Here is a 19791-nt window from a genome sequence, read left to right on the forward strand (position 1 = left end):
CCTTTAGAATGTTCTGTTTATTTGCACGGAATGAGAGCTGCGAGTCTCTCAACAATTTCACTGAAACGGCATGAAGATGGCATTTCCTAATATCCAGTGTGAATGATTACAGCCGGCTCTTAGAGGTTCGTATTTACATCTTCGGCACAGACACTTACTCGGAGTGTCCGGCGCTCCCCTGCCATATGCAAAACGTTCATACTTCTTTTTCTATATTCCAACATTTAATCAGGTGTCAGGGGAGTTTATTAAATGTGATTACATTTCTGTCAGTACCCTGAACAGAACAGAAACCTCCACCACTGGCCACTGACAGCTCAAATTAACCGCTCAGTGACATCCTCGAGTGTGCCTCCATGTAATCACAGGGTGACGAAGAAATATTCCCCGCTGACCAGTTCAGCCTATATCAACTTATAAAATTGGCTTCCTATCACACAAGTCCAACCCAGTGAGCGATCGTCACCTCAGCACCGCGCTGTGCCTTTTCCTCACACTTTTAGGTAAAAGAAAGAAAAAAAAATCTCGATTAAATGTGCGTCTGTAACCGATAGTCGCTTTTGTTCCTTGTTTGTGGAGCAAGGACTTGTTTAGCTTGTTTGTCCTTTCTGCAAGGACGTCGGAGTGTTAATTTATCCTTTTGTTGAGCTGCTCCCAAGTGCAAAACACAAAGAAACTACACCCAAGTGTGCTTTGAGTATCAGAAAACAACAGGCTGCTTTCCCCCACCGATGCCGGTTTCTCGCATGTTTTGTTCATCGTGCTTCGGTGTTTGATGATATACAACAAGACAAGACAACAGAAAGCAGGCAGAGGGACAACATGCATCAAAAGGTGTTGGCTGGACTGCAACCTGCAAAAGCTCACGGTTTGTCCCCAGCGAGTCCCCGTTTCTATGATGTTTCTTGAGTCAAGTTTAAGCCCAGTGCAGCAGGAGAAAAAAAAAAAAAAAAACTCTCAAGGAATCAAACTCTTTACTAGTGCAGCTCCTGCATCAATCTATGGCGCAATGTGGGTTGACTGTGTTCCGGTGGGTGAACGCTTCGATCCCTGGATTTGCTTCTGTTCTCAAATACTGCATGGCAACTCCTAAAACTAAAATGTTTTACAGTTTAACTGCTCTCTGCCCAGACTTTTGCTACCAAATCAATACGCTCAGAGTTTACAAAAAATAGTAGGGGCAGCTGCTTTTTGCATGAAATAACACGAGTTGGGGAACAGCCTGAAATTGTGAGACGCTCAAAGTTACGGCTTCTTATTGATTTAATTCATGAAGTCGAGATGGAGGGGCAGAAAGCAGGAGACAGGAGGCCGGGGAAAACAAAAAAATAAATGAAATGTCACCTTATCAAATCAGACCTTGTTTTTATTCTTTAGAATACAACAGGCCATTGTGTATTGTGTTTCTTTTACTCTCTGTGGTGTTTTATTTGGATGCTACATGTCTCTGCATTTGTCCCATTTCTGAAATATGGATGGTATAGTATTCTTTCTGTTCTCAAGAGGAGGATATCTGATAGCGAGGCAAACTTTTATGTCACCGTGCCTCGCTTCTTCTATTCTCCCATTTTCCTCTCAGACTCCTGTCCAGCCATTTTCCAATTTAAAGCTAGAATTCACCATATTTTCCAGAAAAAAAAGGGGGGGGAAAAAAAAAATGAAAACGACTCACCTGAAAATGGCAAACAGATGGAGAGAGTGGCAGGGAAGGAGTAACAAAGAGGGGGTGATAGACAGCGCTGTGGCGTGTCTGACAATGAGTGTGAGCGCTCTGGAAAGCTGATGACCTTTCAAGCCTTGGCTCCAGACAGACAAGAGGAAAAAAAAATGCAGAGAGAAAAGCCTCCCACCTTCTTTGAGGTACAGGGCCGTTGTCCATGGCTTCTACAGTCAAAGCGTAGCTGCGCCCAACCGTGAGCTCGACACCCGGCGCCACAGTAATGACCCCGGTGCTGTGAAAACAGTTAATTTTACACGATTATGAACGCTCACCACGATTTCACACCGCAGCTTGTTTATTTTCTCACCGCCTTGGCTTATTCACAAAAATCTACAAACACCACCAACTGTCTCATCGTCACCCTTTTTGAACGTGGCAGTTAATTAACACGATAGTTTTAACAGTCTAACAATATATGGTTGGTCCTATAATGAAATGCCTAAAAACACACACATACATATACACACACACGCACACACAGAAATCAGTACATCCATTTACCTGAGGCACTTTGTGTAGTTTTGCAAGCGGATTTGTAGAATTAGTTTAGGAAATACTCTGACATTTGAGCAAATATGCTTAATGCACTTTCTTGCAGAGAGTCAGTCTCTGCTGGTTGCCTGGCAACCTTAAGGTCACGACAAGACTTCAGGAGGTGACTGAGAGATAGTCTTCTACATAACTCCCCTGTAAAACCACAAATTGCCACTTTTACACTCAGAGACTTTTTTTTTTAACCTTTAAATGAAGCCAGGCGAGCTTTTCCCCCGTTTTTAGCATTCATACAGAGCTAACTGGCTACTGACAGGACTGTGGGCTTTCCTTTATAACTCAATTGTATTTCCCAAATGTCAAACTTCTTATTCTTTCACTGTTAAAGTAAAATAAAAACAATCTAAACAATGCCAGGGATCCATTCACCTGTTGCTGATAAGAAATTGCCCCTGGTCCCCAGCCAAGATCCGGTAGGTGACCTGACCGTTCGGACCTGCATCGGAGTCAACTGCTGACAACTAGAGAGAGAGAAACACTCAAACATGTCACAAACACCGACACATGCTTTAATCAAATATGTTCCTGCTGCTACTACAAGTGTGTTGTTAACCCGTGTGTGTGACAGTGTCTACCTGTAACACAGTTTCTCCAGGCATCATGTCGGTGAACAGGTTGACGTTATACGAGACATTAGGAAAAGTTGGAGTGTTGTCATTAGCATCCAACACCGCTATCGTCACGGTGACGGGGAGGCTCTGCTGGACGCCGTCTGATGCTAAAAGCTGAAGAGACGCGCACGCGGAGAAGAGAAAAAAAGAACAATGTAAACAGAGCAAAGACATAAAATGTTCCATCTTGTAGAAGAGCTATGATTTTGAGAAGCCTGGTGAGGTTGTGGGGGGGGGAGGTGGGCGGACTGTGCGCTGAATACGTCCTTGACATCTTGATATTGTCTGTTTGTTTCCTTGTTTCCTTTGAGGTGCAGCGACTTTGTGCTTTTTCACCTTAAATCTGTGTGCCAGGGTTTATTTATGTGTTCTTGTGGGTGCAATTGAAAAAAAAAAAAACTCTGGGAATTCTTTGATCTAAACTGTCCCGGCTGTCTAACGGATCTCACCTACACACACACACACACACAGAGGCTCACAGTAATTATTCGCATGACCTTCAGTTAAATACAACATCAATTCCATTCAAAATGTATAGAACCAATAGAAAGCAGCATTTGGAAATACGCTCATTCGCTTTCTCACACCTACGACTGATACGACTCAATACAGTAAATATGAGGCTAGCCCCCTGCAGGCTCAAGCCTATTTGTTAGCGCACAGACATGGGAGCTCTATTGATTTTCTTCTCTAACTTTCACCCAGAAAGCGAAAAAAAAAAAAAAAGTCTATTTCCCAAAATGTTGAGCTGCTCCTTAAAGAAGAAGAATTTGCTGCTTTCCAATTAAAAACATCTCAATCTAATCATGTGGAGATTTTCTGAAATGTTTCCTCACATCAGCGGCCGGGAGACAGAAGTCAAACACTAAAATAGCCGGAGAGATGGTTTAGCTGTTCAGTCAAATTAGGTAAATAAACAAATATATTTCATGACTTTTTAAAAAGAAAAATTACCAAATTACATCATTTACCAGAGCTGACAACCTCCTCCATCTGTGACACGCGGTTCCGTCGAGAAAATTAACCAAAAGCTCGCTCAAAATCATGATTATTACATCAAGTTCACAGTATTCTACACGTCTCATTTAAAAATTCACCAAAAAGGATTTGTTGGCTCTAACCATATTCTGTAAAAACCTCAAAATTCAAAAGTCATCGGAGCAAAAATAAAGCTATGAGTGACTCAGCTGTGACCAACAGCAGTGACAAAACCGTAGGGGGGTGATTCTGTGAATTTGGTGCACATTGGGTTCCATGTTTACTGTAAAATATACCACAAAAAATAGTTTCTCTGAACATTGCATCAGATCAAGGACTATTTGAACCTCTAGGAAAATACGTTTTCCCACCTTAGGTTTGAAATCCCAAACATTATGAGCAATTTGTTTGTCACTTAGTTTGTTTTAAATTCAACCAGGTTACAGGACATTTTGATTCCTGTATGAATATAATACAAAATGATATTCTAACTAATCATGTGTCCCTTGTATAAAACAACTTCTTGAAAGTATATTTTTATTCTAAATTAAAATAATTTGACTCTCAAGCTGTACTGGGCTGAACTGCAGGTTGTGTTTACACAGAGCACATGTCATAAAATTAAAAACGCTTCCAAAAAAAAGATTAAAATTAAGCATTTCTTCTTATTCTTTTTATGATTTATGGGATTACAACTGCACAGACAACACCTTACTACCTCATCATACTTGTAGCCATGGCTGTGCCGTTTCAATAGAGATGCAGAGAAAAACAAGCCCACAGTGAGTAAAAATGTGACAGCTGCAAAAAAGAACGCCCAGAAACTGCCTGTGATTCAGAGGGTCGGTGTTGGCTAAGCAGGCTATTGTGCTTTACATATTTTGCTTTGTGACTTCTGTGCCTGCTTTCTTTGCCTGTCTCTTCTAACAGCCACTTCAGTCTCCCACCAGCGACTTCACGCTGCCAAAATTAACAAAAGCAAACATGTATTGTTTCATGTTTCTGGATTCCAAACACAGTGACTATCACGAGAGAAGAGGCTTCTTCACTGATACCAATCCTCTCCGCAAAACCATCTGCCATGAGGCTGATTGACTCCATCAAATGAAAATCCCTCTCCATTTCTCATAGCGCGCTCTCTCTCTCTCTTCATCCAGTTTAATTTCACCTTCAAGGCTTTCATGATGATTACTGTACACCTCTGCCTTTCAATCAATACAACAGACCTTCTGCTTTTATTTATCTTTAACTTCCAAATTGCTGAATGCACACTCAAGGGCACGCCAAACCACATTACGTTGCACGGACTCACACGGCCAGCGTTGCCAGGTTGCACGTGTCAGACAACAGGCTGCTGTAAGAGGCAAACATCGCCGTACGTCATGTGGTGAAGCGCACCCATTGAGATAATGTGCTTGGCAATGGGCAGCCTCTCTGCGCCCCACCAATAAAGAAGCTAAGATGGAGAATAAAAGAGGGACAATGGCAGAACGAGAGCGAGAACAACAACAAAAGAATAAAAAGAGAGCAAACGTACAATGAGACAGAAGATATGAGAGTCAGGCAGACAATAGCGGAATAACCGATGGAGGGACAGTAGGTACTCTAATAAGTCTTGTTTTTTTTCTTTTTCTGCAATGAGGAATGGCTTGAATACTGAGAAGAATCCAATCGTTAATGAAGGCGCTGCTCGTCATGCCAAACTAATTCACTGTTATGGCAGAAAATTCAATCCGGTATTGAAAAGTAGTGGAGCTAAGTGTAATTTTAGACTCTACATGTATAGAAAAAGGGCACAAAGACAATGCACATGTCATCCAATCTTCGTCTCCCTTTCTCTTCATTTCTGCCTCCCTTTCATCTTCAGTCTATCTACTGTTTGTGCTCTCTGTAACCTCCCGCTCTGTTATTTCTAAATGTGTTTTCTCTGCTCCACCTTTTGCTCACACCTCACCTCTTCCTCGCTTCTCCTTCCTTCTTACTGGTAAAATAGCTTAAAGTCAAGCTTGGGTATGGGGTTAAAATGCTCACAATTCTTTCTTCTATCTCTCTCTTGCCTTGTTTATTTTCCCCTCCCACTTCTTTGCTCCCTTTTTGCTTCCAGTATTCATCTCTTCTTTAGATAAAAGTCATTTTTCAATACTACCAGTTTTATCAGGGGCATTGAGCGGCATTATTCAAACGCATTCAGACGCACATCTCTCACCGTCTCCCTCTTGTGCAAACACTTTGTGTATAATGCACACAAAAATACCGAGGCTCTGGAGTACCGTGAATGTGTAGGAGTCTTGCGTCTCTCTGTCCAAGGGCTGCACCAGGGTGAGATATCGTCTGATTCCGGTGGCAGATACAGAGAAAAGATGAGAGTAACTGTCCAGTGAGAAGTGCAGCTGAGGATCCCGGGTCTGATGAAGAGAAGGACACATAGAGAGGTGAAGGGAAGGCGCTTTAACACTGACATCTTCTTTTTTTTTATTCTTAAATTACCCACTGAAGGAATAATTGGGCTCAGCCACTGGTGACAAGCCCCACATTCATTCAGTTGCAATGCATTTAAATCTGTTAAGTGCTGTCACAACTGTTGCGATGTAAAAACAAGACCTGTTAAAGGAATACACAGAGTTTTGGATCCTTGATGAATGGAAACAATGCAATTTTGAAGTAGGCAAAAACCCAGGTGTTCACTTTTCTCTCCCTCTTTCCACATGTCACAACATATTCAAAGTACAGACGTGACTCGATAATCTGACCCTTAACAATCCTAAACCTTGCTATCCAACAGAGTTTTAGGAAAAATGAACAGAACCAATGAAAAACAGCCTTAACCTATTAAAAATATCCGGAACATACCGACAGCCTTGGATTCCGACTCCGACATGACATTTTATGTCACAAATAAGGATAACGGTGTATTATCTGACTGAACAATTCGACAGATTGGCTACGTTCAGACTGCAGGACTTAATGTTCAATTTGGATTTTTTTGTAAAATCTGATTTTTCTGCGAGTTCGTTCACATTTCCAATTAAATGCGACTTGTATGTGATCTGCTGTGTGAACTTCATACGACCCAAAAGTGTCCCGCATGAGCAGAAGAGGACACGATGACGTCACACGCAGCGAGCGTGCTCAGTGTTTATGGAAGTAAACACGGATGGCGGCAGCGGCGGGGGAGTGGCGCTGCCGCCGCCACCACCGTCACCGCCACCGATGGTGGAAACAGAATTGTGACCGCTAACCTAAACTAGCATCAGCAGCTAAGTACTGCCTGTGTGTTCCACCCCGTCGGAGTGCTCCCCCGGGGTGGAAGTGGCCCCCCAACTGCGCAGAATATTCTGATATTCATCATTAATTGGGTCTGAATATCCAGAGACCAGAAAGTGCTATTGGGACCAGCCCTACTAGTTATTATAACAACTATGAACAATAATTAACAACAAATGAGCCTTCCAGCATCAAGCCCTCCTTGTATCTGGACCTCCGTCTTGACAATCCGACAGCCTTGCTATCCGACGTAAAAGAAGATTTTTCATTTAGTGTCAGATTATCGAGTCACGACTGTATTATATGTTACAAATTTAGGGAAAAATGTTGAAATCAGTAGAGAAACATCATAAACACTCCATATGCAAAACAGCTGAATGCACAGAAGGTGCTTGGATAACAGAATATGAATGAAAAACATGTTTTGTATGTTTGTGTGCGTTCCGTGCATGTGCGGTGATGGAGAGGCAAACCTCATCCAAGTCCTCCTCTGACATTACCTACACAGTCATCTCTTCTATAGGTGTGTGTGTGTGCTGTATATATATACGTGTGCGTGTGTGTGAGTGTGTGTGTGTGTGTGTGTGTGTGAGTGTGAGGGAGCTCTCATTCCAGATAAGGCTGGCTCAGCAGGGTAGGAGGGCTGATAATATTGTCGATGTAGCCGGTGTGGATATTGAGTCATAAATAAGCATGTGCACACACACACACGCACACACACACACGCACACGCACACACACACACACACACACACACACACACACACACCGGAGTCGGAGACACAATCGGATGCACACGCATAGATAAAAAGTGATGGACGGCGCATAAAAGCAATTAGGACTAATCATCATTGTTGCTGCTTGATGCTGGAGGAAACACCAGGGTTAGCAATATTAAAAATACCTCAATGTATATCAACCGCCACAAACGCAAAGACTTAGGAACACACACAGAACACACACGCATTATCCTCCCTAAGCCCATTCCCTGCTGTTGGGGTCTTTTAGAAAGCAATGAACCAAAGCTTGTTTTTGTCAAAATGCCTATGCTACATCTTAAACAAACTAAGCTCTGGGGAATGCATCGGCGATAACAATGTTGCAGCACTGTAAATTCTTACATTATTACTGAGAGGCAATTTAAGAGGGAAATGGTTTTACTATACAGATTCCCAGGGAAATTAGATAGGGCACTTCACACACTGCAAGCAAGGCACAAAGCAGAGATTCAGCAGAGCGAAAAGGAGGATGGAAATGGACACTTGAATTGACCGATCCCTCATTTCTGTATGGTGTGTTTAAATACTGTCACCATGCTGCAAGCTTTTGTTGATATGATGGTTTAATTTTGTTTTGAGGCAAGAGCTGGTCCATTTACACGACTGAGACCTGGATTTTATATCGCGAAGGTAAAGCAGAGTGCAAAAACTGCTTCGTCTTATTATGCCAGGAAATATGGATATACCAGCAGCACAGTGTATAGGGAGCTTAAAGCCTCCTCTAAACAGTCCAGTCATAGCTTTGTGACTGTAAATAGGCCTGTCAAGCTGTGGATGCAGTTTAGTCTCTATGTGTGGACAGTACAGGACAGCTATAGAACTTGGAGGATCGTGTCTTTGAACCTTCTGAACCCCAACACCGACTAAAAAGGGCCAGAAAATGTACAAACAAAAATAACAGCCGGATTTTGATCTTTCCAAAAGTCCTTTAACTACTCATGTGTGGAAACTTAACCAAATGTAATCATTACCTATACACCGCCTAATCCTCATTATGGTCGCGGGGGGGCTGGAGTCTATCCCAGCTGACTCAGGGCAATTTAGAATCACCAATTAACCTCAACATGTTTTTGGACTGTGTGGGAGGAAGCCGGAGAACCCGGAGAGAACCTACGCTGCACGGGGAGAACATGCAAATTCCACGTAGAAAGATCCTGGGTGTCCTCACCAGGATGCGAAGCGGCGACCTTCTTGCTACGAGGCAACAATGCTAACCACCGAGCCACCTTGCAGCCCCCAAATGTAACGTAACATTGTATTTCATCAGCATTTATTCACCTTATTCTACATGTCTCAACTACAAAAGCACCTACATTAACCAGATTCCGCTCTTTGGCACGTACCAAGGATTAAAGGACTTTAAAAAATGTAATAGGAGCAAAAACAACTCTCGTCTGTCCAAAAGCTAAGACAAAAGTGCAAGAAAGTGATTAAAAGGATGTCTGTCCACTTCAATATAGGCTGCAATCCCACGCACGGCTAATTTGTTTCTCTTTTGTTGGTGTTTTGCTTCACAACAAGTCAGCTGGAGACTTTGAGAAACAGCTTAATTAGTTCACTGCCCACTGCTAATCAAATCTGCCAGCTACAGTCGTAGTTTTCTAGAAACTAGAAGGCTGCTTTTGTTGATCTCCTTTTAAAATCAAGCCCATATTGTGTCAACAATTCCCGTGATTTCTGGGCATCAAATCTTGGTCAGCGTTGTTTGAAATATGTGAAATATGACAACAGGAAGCTTGACGGGCCAATCAGCAGCCAGTTTCCACTTCCTACAGTAGATCGTTGCACAGCCATCAAACACCGATCAATCAGCGTTTGTATCGATGCTAAATTTATTCTTGTGTTTGTTGTCAGCAGTGCGGTCCTTGTTAATGTCAATCAGCTCGAGATTTAGAGAACTCGATCAAAGAAGGGGAGGATAGAAGGAATGAAGTCAGCTGGTACCTACAGGTGTGTCACCGGGTGTCAGCTACAATGGAAGTAAATGCAAAAAAATAAATAAATAAAAAATCATAAACTGTTGGAGTAGCCACAACTATGACAATTACACAGAAAAAAAAAATCAAAAAGCAACTTCTGCATTGTCCTGTTTTACATTTCCATTACTCTGACTACCGTGTATAGTTTGATTTGTCAGTAACATGAGCATTCAGCAGCTTGTTCCCCTTCTACTGTCAATCATTCCCCTGTATGCATTTATTCTCACCTCCTCCACATCGTTATCCAGAGCTACGATGGCCAGTGGTGCAGACAGGCTGGTGGTGGTCGCTATGGTGGTTCCCACCGGTGATGCCTCGCTGATGTAGCCATGGTAACTGGTCTCCAGGAAGTAGGGTGCCTGGTTGTTTTCATCCAGAACCTCGATTTGGAGGTTGGCAAAAGCTGGCAGGGGGTGTCCGTTGTCCTGTTCTGCCTAATGTGGACAGAAAATAATTGTTCATTTTAGTTGTCAACCTTTTGCAGTTGACCAGCCACAGATCCTGTTGCTATGGCAGCATGTATTTACAGTGATTTACAAAACAACACACAGACATGGCACGGATCTTGGGCATAATAAATAAATAGGTGTTGTGAAAGTAAAATAAACTGTTAGATCTCAGGTTGTCATTTTATTATATGTTAATCATCTGTTAATCTTCTATTTCTGATCAGTTGCATAAATGTTTAGTCAATAATAGAGCTCTTAGGTCTTCTAAGGTTCGGAGTTCCAGTCTGAAGAGGCTCCTTCATAAATTTATGAAATGTAACCGAAGCTAAAGGTCTCATCTGTAACAAGCTGTTCTGTCCAAGGACTGTGGGAGTTGAAGTTTACATGGTAGGAAAACCACACAATAGGGTTTGAACTTACGACATATTCACGATTCAAACGAGTCATGAGGTAAAGAGTCTGTCATTCTTATTCTTCTTTGGGGGGCAGACAGAAGAGGTCTCTATCCAGTTGCAATGATGCACTTCTATTCTCTATATTACATATAATAATACATTTACCAGCAACCCAGCAGTGCGTTTCTTTTCTTATTTGAGGAAATGACTTTGGCAATTTTCTCCCCAACAATGTCTCGCACCCAAGGTTAAATATAAATTAAAGTTTTTGGAAAGGCTGACTCATTACTGGTGAGGTTACTTTATCGGTCTGTCACTTTATGAAACAAAGTATTTACCCCAAGACACCACGCACAGCAATTCTGGGTTGTTTCTATTTTGTTAGTAAGACTGATGGGGCAAATAAAAAAACTGTGTACAGGGCAGGTTGTGCACAAAGTTGGTCCTCAGGTAATTTAAATCTTTTCAAGAGCAGCATGATTGCTAATCTAATCGATGGAAAAATGCTGTCACCAACAGACAGGTTAATGAAGCAATAGGCTATGAAGAGAGAAAGAACTAAATCCACCAAGAAAGTAAGATCAAACATCAAACATTCCACAGGTATGAACAAGAATTCTTGTTTGAGTCCCGTTAATTCAGGCTAAATTTGTCTGGATTCTGGCAAATTGAAAGGATTTGCCAGAATCTTATCTTCAGCAATTAAAAGTTCCTGCTTGTAATGTAGCCAGTAATGCACTTGGTGTGATCAGAAAGTCCGTTCCAGTTGTTCATGAATAGAGTGCATGGTCATATGCACGATCATGTGCAGGACTCCACGGGATGTTGCGCGGTTAGCATTTAGAGGTACGTCACAAACGTTTGTGAACACTTGCATGTATGCATTTGTGGTTTCTCTATGGACTCAAGGTAATGCTCCCACCAACGGGACAGTGAAAACCTTTATAGTTGTTTTTTTTTTTTTTGTGCATGCACCGACACTATCGTCACTTCCCTCGACTCTGCTCGCTGGATGAGGCTCTCTGCGACTTCTTCAAATTCAAGTTGAAGGGTCAGTGTTTTGACAGTGGAGAAGATCCAGTGTGCGTCACAGATGGTGCTTAACACACTTACAAAAGGGGACTTCCAGGGAGATTTTCAAGCGTGGCAGGAGTGCTGGGAGCGGGCAGCCCCTGCACATGGTAAGGACTTCGAAGGGGAGGGCAGCAAATTGAAATCAGGCAGAGTTTTTGCTTTTTGTAGGCAGTCTCTGAACTTTTTGATCGTACCTCACACAGACCAGTTATTACAAGGTATTATATGACTGAAAACTTAAAAACATGAAGTTCTGGAGTGACTTCTATCCAAAATGTTGCAGCAGATTTATAGACATTCAGCTGCTAAGGACAGCTGGGATATTATCTACAAGTCACACTGAATGATGTCATTTACTGTTTCATGCCAATGGACTCAGTTTTGACTGAGTTTTCACTTTGAAAAGGAGAATGATTTTTGACTGAAATACATCACACGGTATTTTTGCCTCACGTCTCTCCCTCCAAGCCTGGGGGAGGCTTTTGGCTTTCTCTTTCAGCTTTGTTCTGAGGAATGTCCATGCCTATTACAAACACAGTGAATATTTTATTCCCAACCTCCCTGTGAGTAATCTGAAAAAACATGACAATACACAGATGAAAAAAACACCCATAGCTCACTGGTGTGAGCGGCTTCTGAAGATCCATGCGCTTGATTTACCCTGACAGTGCCCTCTAGTGGCTTTAAACATTACAACGGGAAGTAAAGGAGGCGATTCGATGCGCACGTCAACAGATATTTTCTTAGGTACATCTTGTACGGCATGGAAAAAATGTTAGAAACACATCCAATATAACCTAAATAATGAATAATAAACATAAAGTAGGGTTACCCCCTGTTTGGACAAGGTCAGCAAAACTGAAAAGTAGAAGCTCAGTAAAAGGAAGATTCATGGCTGAGCTGCTGTATTGGATTACATTAGATTTTACAGGTGCATCTAATAAACTGGCCAGGGAATGCAGGTATACAGCCACAAAACTGCATAGGTTGGGGTGGATGGATGGATCAGCACAACACTGGACATCCCACAGAGCTGAAATTCCATTTTCAGTTTCAGCAGAGTGGAGCCTAATGTATGTTTGGTGGGGTAATCCCATTACTGGCCTAACTGAGACAAAAGCACCTACAGCATGGAGAACATCCAATGCTTCACAGTTACTGCCTTTTAATATGTTCAGGGCGGACTACTTGTAATTGACGAACACCAGGAAGCACCAAATAAATAAGCTGAGGAGGAATATTCAGTCTTCATTTACACGTACAGAAATGCTGAACAGCTTCATGGATATCTGAGGGTTAAAGGCAGTTTTTGAAGGAGGAGGGAAAAAAAAAGCACCACACAGTGGTGCGACAGGTTGCTTCTGAGTTTCTATGAGAAACATGCTGGAAGAAAATTGTGTTAAAACTGCCGTATTTGCAGCTGCAATGTTTCTCACCTTGATAACCAGATCAAATCTGCGGTAGAGTTCTCTGTCGATGGGCTTTAGTAGCAGGAGCTCCGCTGTGGTTCTGTTCAAGCTGAAATAATCAGCAAAGGACTCCGGTTTGCCTGAGAGAGAGAGAGAGAGAGAGAGAGAGAGAGAGAGAAAGCAAGAAACAGTAAGAAAAAAAGCAAAAACAACACTTACAAAACCAAAATCAGCTTGCGTGTGAGAGACAGAGAGGTGGAAACATCAGTAATTGGTTTAAGAATCGATATATGTTTGTTTGGTGTGTGTCATGGGAGAAAGAAAAAAGGAAGCAAGGAGGGGAAAAGGTATGGCTACTGCTCCCACTTTTCTAATCTCGGCTTTCAACAAGCAGGGATGCACACGCATACGTACCGCACATACGTACATATATGGTGCAGTGAAGTGCTGTATTGTTCAGAGGGGAAATCAAGTTCTGGTGAGAGGAGCAGCAACACCAGCACATGTGCACGATCACTTCTCAATTGTGCATTTCTGTGTATGTCTGTTACCTCCCCAGATAGCTAGCATTAATTTGTCGGCTCCTACTGAGGAATGTTGTGGTTCCTGTTGGCTGGAAATTCAGGCCCAAGTGAATACACAGTCCATCTTCCACTGGCAACAATTAGTTCCTAGTTTTTTATATACTACTGGATTTTTCATTTGTGCTGTTATTGATAGTGGTGGGGGAGGTGGAGAAGACATGCAGGGAGAGTGAGCGGAGCATGACGTGCTACAAAAGGTCAAACATGGTAATTGCAGTTAAATGGTGTCCACCGTGACCTTTAGGGTACCGGGGCATCCCAACAGTCTGAAATAACCTGATCACTTGCCATCTAAAGAACATTTTTTCATTTCCACAGTGTGATGAAGTGGAAATAATGCCACTGCTTTTGACATTTATTCTTCCTCGACCATCAAGGATTTTGCTATTTTTATTCATTTACTCACTTTAAAATCGTAAACACTGGATTAGGTGCAAAGTTCCGACAGATTTTGTTGCCATTCGTCACACTAATATTCCTTACTCAGACAGAGATTAGTTTCACAGGAGGAGTCTGGGAAATGTAATCAAGTCTGTGCCAAGTCATGTCACCAGATTTCTACAGACTATGCACATTTTGTGACTCTGCATTCAAACAGTAATCAAGACGTCTTGAGGCAACTGCTGCCCTCATAAACCTCTTTCAACTTAAGCACTTATAGGGCATTAATGGGCAAATAATTCCATCTGTGTGATTTTGTAGCATCTTATCCTTTGCAAACTGGCTACAAGTATCCTGTTAATTGCTTCACATTTTAATCTGACGAGTTAATCCTGCACCTAAACATTTAAGTGGCTCCATCACAGAAACCTACTCTAACATATAACAGTGAAGGAAATGACCTGCATTTGACAAAATCTGATTCCATCTATCTGCTCCATGTAAACACATGTTTTGTTCTTGAGTGGAACATTAGGATTGACTCAAGGAAACAGAATTTGGGACTCTGCTTGACTTTTGTTTCACTTTAAACATATTAAATGTTTCATAAACATCGTGTTCAAGAAAACTAGTTTAATGACACATCACCTGGCCGAGCAGGTAGAGTGTGTATGCCTTTGTAGAAGCTTGAGATCAGCTAGAATAATAAAAGAATCTGTCATTTCAACATAGTACATTTCTGGAGAACTGTATTAAAAATTGATGAGGGTATGTCATCACACTTTTTGCACATATAACATAGAGACTCTACATTGCTGCTGAACAATCCTGCTCATGATTGATGAACGCTGTTGCATTAATGTAATCCTCTGAAACGCAAATCGTGGTTTTTAAAAAACGAAGAGAAAAAATGAAATGACCAAAATTCTCAAATTTCTGACGGTCCTTGAACAACTCATTTGTGTAATGCAATGCATGATTGGAAAACTTAACTAAATCTAAGCTTTAAATCGTGATGATTCATTAAAATCCCTTTTTTTTTTTAGATGTCTCACATTTTTTTTAAAAAAAAGCTAGTGTGTAGTCGCTAGATTCTGTTAATAAAAAATAAAAAACTAAATCAGTGCTTCTCAGAGCGGCTGTGATTAGTGACTCAGCAACATTCAGCTGACAGAAATTTTCTGACTTTTGGGCTGAACTGCAGCTGTTTTTACACAAAGCAGATTGAAGACAAATAAAAAGTCAAGTTGTTAAAAATCTATATATGTATAGTATCATATTTGCAGAATATAAAGCACAAGGTTTATAATGTTTTTCAAAGATAAATAACCAAACTACTGTCTAATGTCATGCAGCGTAAAAGACACCTTGAGTCCTTTCTACTTCTAGCCATTGTTGTCCTGTTTCTCAGAGATGAAGGACTTCAGTAGAGGGAAAAAACCGAGAGACTGTTTGAGGTTGAGAGAGTTAATATATAAGGCCAAGTCTGTGGTCAGTAAACTAACGTGTGCCATCTCCCTGTATATAATGTTCTGCTGGCAACAAATCTAAATCCCAAAAATGTCAACCTACCAATGAGGATGGAGTATAAGATCCCTGGTCTGTCAGAGGGAGGCTGTATGTTCCGGTCTTGGTCCACAGCTTGTATGGGTGGAGTCACATTGAGGGGATTCACTTTCATCTGGAGACAAAATTAGTGAGAGCATTAGAGGTGAACAGTTCATAACCATGTGGCTGGAAGCATCTCCTGCAGATATGACAGTAGCTGTTCTGGGCACTGAGGACGACGGGACACAGTTCTTGACAACTTACATTAAAATGACATTGTGCGTGTAACGTAATGTTTGGCTTCATTTTTTTTTTAGAGTAAAAAAAACAAGAAAGAACAGAAACAAAAACAAGACAAACAAGCTAACTTGGAACACTTTCAACTTCCCACCACGCACTGCCAGCTTTAATTTGTGTAATAAGAGATCCTAATCTTAGCTTAAAACAAACAACTGCAACAAAAACAGCTGCCGCCTTAACCGACAGCTAAAACGGGAAGGGATATAAAAGCTACATTTAAAATTTAAAAAGATAATTCTTGCTTGTCTGTCCAACTCAGTTGTTCTAAGGTATGAAAGAAAGAAAGAAAAAGCTTTGCTATTTATTGATGTAACAACAAGCTGTGAGCACGCCAGCAAAGCAAGTGAGAGTTCAACAGCAAAATCAATTGTTAGCAAAAACACACCGAAGCACACTTTAAATCACACGAAGGGCACACGCCAGAAAGAGAAAAGGAATTATCAGAGTAATTAAAAAGTCATCGCCCACAATTAAAATTAGGATCTATTTCTATTGCTGCATATTGTACCTGTTTCTATGTCTATCTACTGCATTAAAAAACACACACACCCAGTTTTGAAGCGTGGCTCCATCTGTATGCGAATGTGGTCAGGCCATAATGTTGACTTACGACTGTGCAACATGCTGTGGCTGGTATAATGGGAGGAGAGAAATATCTATAGGATAAAATCTACAGTCACTAAACATATAAAACGGAGAACCAAGCACGAGCAGCAACACAGCACCGACTTCCAAATGCGCTCCAGAGCATTGAGCGCTCTCCTCTCGAGACACGCTGCACACAATTGGACGCTCGTACACCTGCAATGCTTAAACTCTACAAGACATGCACGGCCAAGCTGTCTCTCCTGTTGCCCGTCAGTGAGGGAGGAAGGGAGGGAGACAGAGGCGATGTTATGGCGAGTAATGAAGTGCTGTAAAAGAGGATGTAAATATATAGAAGGGAGATGAATCTGCCAGGAGCTGAGGGTAAACAGGGAGCGGTGAGAGATGTGAATGCAGCAGAGAAGAAAGAAGTGGAGGGGAGTTTCAGAAAGACGGCCGGGTCACTGAGAGCGCTGTGATAGTATCGCTACACTTTTTGTTACCGACAACGTTTTACACGTCGCCTCTCGATGGGTAAAACAGAGGCGACAGTGTAAGGCTACAAAAGCAGCACAAGAATCAGAAAAGTGTGATTTGCAAGCAGCAGCCAGCACCGTGTGTGATACTATAGACCAGTGGTTCTCCAACTTTCTGAGCCACGACCCCCAAGATAACATCAGTTTGTGTTCGTGACGCCGCAGATTGAATTTGAGTAATAACTTTGTTGTTCATGTGTCAAAAATCAATGTGTAAATTCCACAGATTAGTCTCTTTACATTAACACGTTAATATTCTTTTGAATGAATGAATGAATTGAATTTATTTCGAACAAATGAAAGGGAAAAAATACATAAAAACAAAAGACAATAATTTTAAAAAGAGCAAAAAAGAATAAATAATATCCCATAATCAAATCATAATATGAACAAGTTCAAAAAAGGAGTGGGAAGAAGTATACACTTGTAATTTTGACAGCCCTAATACACATTTATTTAATAAATGTAGGCTTTATTTTTATTTTTTTTGACAATGATCTGGCGACCCCTTGAAATTATCTTGGGGACCCCCATGAGGGTCCTGACCCCCAGTTTGAGAACCACTGCTATAAACAACTGATTATTAATACCATCATTGATAAAGGCTGTGTTTTACAACTCCATAGACTTGTTTTCTTTAATAAAACGAAATAAAATCCTAACGTTTACTGAAACCAGGAACTAGAAACAACCTGACAACTCTGTTTGAATTATTCATGTGTGACTTATGAATTTATCTGGAAAATTAACCAAATTTCATCCTAACATTGTGACATTTCATCAGAATTTCCCCAAAACAAACCATTTGCAATAAACAGAGTCCCTAATGAATACAACGTTGTGCTCCTCAGCGTAACCATGAAGCCATTAGCGACTCGAATGTGACCAACAGTCACATGACAAAACCTCTGGGACCTGTTGGCTGAACTGGGTTGAACTGGGAAACAAACTAAACATCAACGTATATCTATAGTATGTAGAGTTGCCATTATTCCCAGTATTGGTAGCATGTATGGGCACTTGCAAAATGTTGTACATGTTGATTCCAGATTTTTTGCATTGTTTATATATATTTTTAAATTTTTACGACATATGGCATTACGAATGAGTCAGAAGACATTTTAAAATTCTGTCTACTTCTAGCCATGGTTGTAGGACTGGAGATGAGACATGAATGTAGCAAAAAACTTGGTAAACAGAAACTGGTTGAGAAGGGTTGGCCAAGACAAAGGACTTGAATGCAACAGATTCAGCTTCAATATATTTCTTGATCATCCTGCCATCCAGAAAACCATTTCGATCCTTCATCATTCACTCCATTAGGAGTTTGACCTCTTTTATTCAGAATGCTAAAAAAGCAATGTAAATGAGGTTCCTTTACACTTGTAACTGTTCTGAAAGGCTCAACCTTTGTGTAGAAAATGTGCTTATGCTCTTTTTCAGACAGCACTAAAAGCAAAGCACTTCACACACGCTGTGCAGCCGGTATCAAAGAGGCTTCTGACTATATAGACGTGCAGCTCTTCAGTCAAAGTTCTCATCAGGTTTTATCAACTTTTAGACAACCTCTACGTTGGGTACGCGTTGCACTTTCTCCTGTTTGCAAGCACTAACTGCATTGTGCTGTATAGCTCATGGCTATTCATTAGAAGAGACGGCACAGAGGACATTTTGACGAGGGTGCATTTAATAGTGTCAGAGCGCCGGTGTTGTGCTCAGGCATGTGTCTTTGTTGAATTAGGAGTGCAGCTCATGATTATTTAGATTATTCTGCAGAGATATAGGAAGTTTAATTGCCAAAGCCTGTTGGTATTATAATGGTACGACAGAGTATTAAGCCACACAGACGCTGAGAATAAAGCTGTAATTTTACAAGAATCAGGTAAAGATGAGGTATCTCCTGGTTTGTGAAACCAATACTGAAGTACAACTTCATGAAATGCTCCACATCCCTCATTTTACAACAATCTTCTTCTAAAACAACGACAGTCGTGACTCGATAATCTGACACTAAATGTAAAACCTTCTTTTATGTCGATTAGCAAGGCTGTCGGATTGTCAAGACGGAAGAAGGAGTGCTTGATGCTGGAAGGCTCATTTATTGTTAATTTTTGTTGTTAATATTTATTGTTTATAGTTGTTATAATAACTAGTGTATTGTCAGAACACTACGCAATGCTGGATTTCACGACTAACTGACCGGTGCGCCTGTGCACGTTCCGACCACTTCCACCCCGGGGGAGCGCTCCGATGGGATGGAAGTGGCCAAAATGCACAGACAGCACTTGGCTGCTGATGCTAGTTTAGTTAGTGGTCACAGTTCTGTTTCGTTGGTGGTGGTGGTGGTTAATGGCGGATATGCTCCACCGTTACCATCTGTGTTTACTTCCGTAAACACTGAGCACGCTCACTTCGTGTGACGTCGTGTCCTCTTCTGTGCATGCGGGACACTTCTGGGTCGTATGAAGGTCACACAGCAGATCACATAGAATTCGCATTTAATTGGAAATGTGAACGAACTCGCAAAAAATCAGACTTCACAAAAAAATCTGAATTGAGCATCAAGTCCTGCAGTCTGAACGTAGCCAATCTGTGGGATTGTTCAGTCAGATAATACACTGTTATCCTTATTTGTGACATAAAATGT

At 41.3% G+C, this 19791-nt stretch overlaps 1 protein-coding gene across 1 annotated transcript in view; it reads right to left on the minus strand.

Moving 5' to 3' along the window:
• LOC103365004 (protocadherin-15-like) overlaps nucleotides 1–19791 on the minus strand; it is a 182062-nt gene that overhangs the window by 112571 nt on the left and 49700 nt on the right. Inside the window, exons 9-15 of the mRNA XM_008292325.1 lie at nucleotides 15748–15856; nucleotides 13238–13350; nucleotides 10111–10317; nucleotides 6132–6266; nucleotides 2848–2997; nucleotides 2642–2733; nucleotides 1851–1952 (exon numbers count right to left, since the gene is read on the minus strand). Of these exons, the coding sequence (XP_008290547.1) occupies nucleotides 1851–1952; nucleotides 2642–2733; nucleotides 2848–2997; nucleotides 6132–6266; nucleotides 10111–10317; nucleotides 13238–13350; nucleotides 15748–15856 (908 nt within the window). The remainder of the gene's footprint in view (nucleotides 1–1850; nucleotides 1953–2641; nucleotides 2734–2847; nucleotides 2998–6131; nucleotides 6267–10110; nucleotides 10318–13237; nucleotides 13351–15747; nucleotides 15857–19791) is intronic.

This window comes from Stegastes partitus, unplaced genomic scaffold (genome assembly GCF_000690725.1).
Source record: "Stegastes partitus isolate 25-593 unplaced genomic scaffold, Stegastes_partitus-1.0.2 Scaffold802, whole genome shotgun sequence".
Lineage (NCBI taxonomy): Eukaryota > Metazoa > Chordata > Actinopteri > Pomacentridae > Stegastes > Stegastes partitus.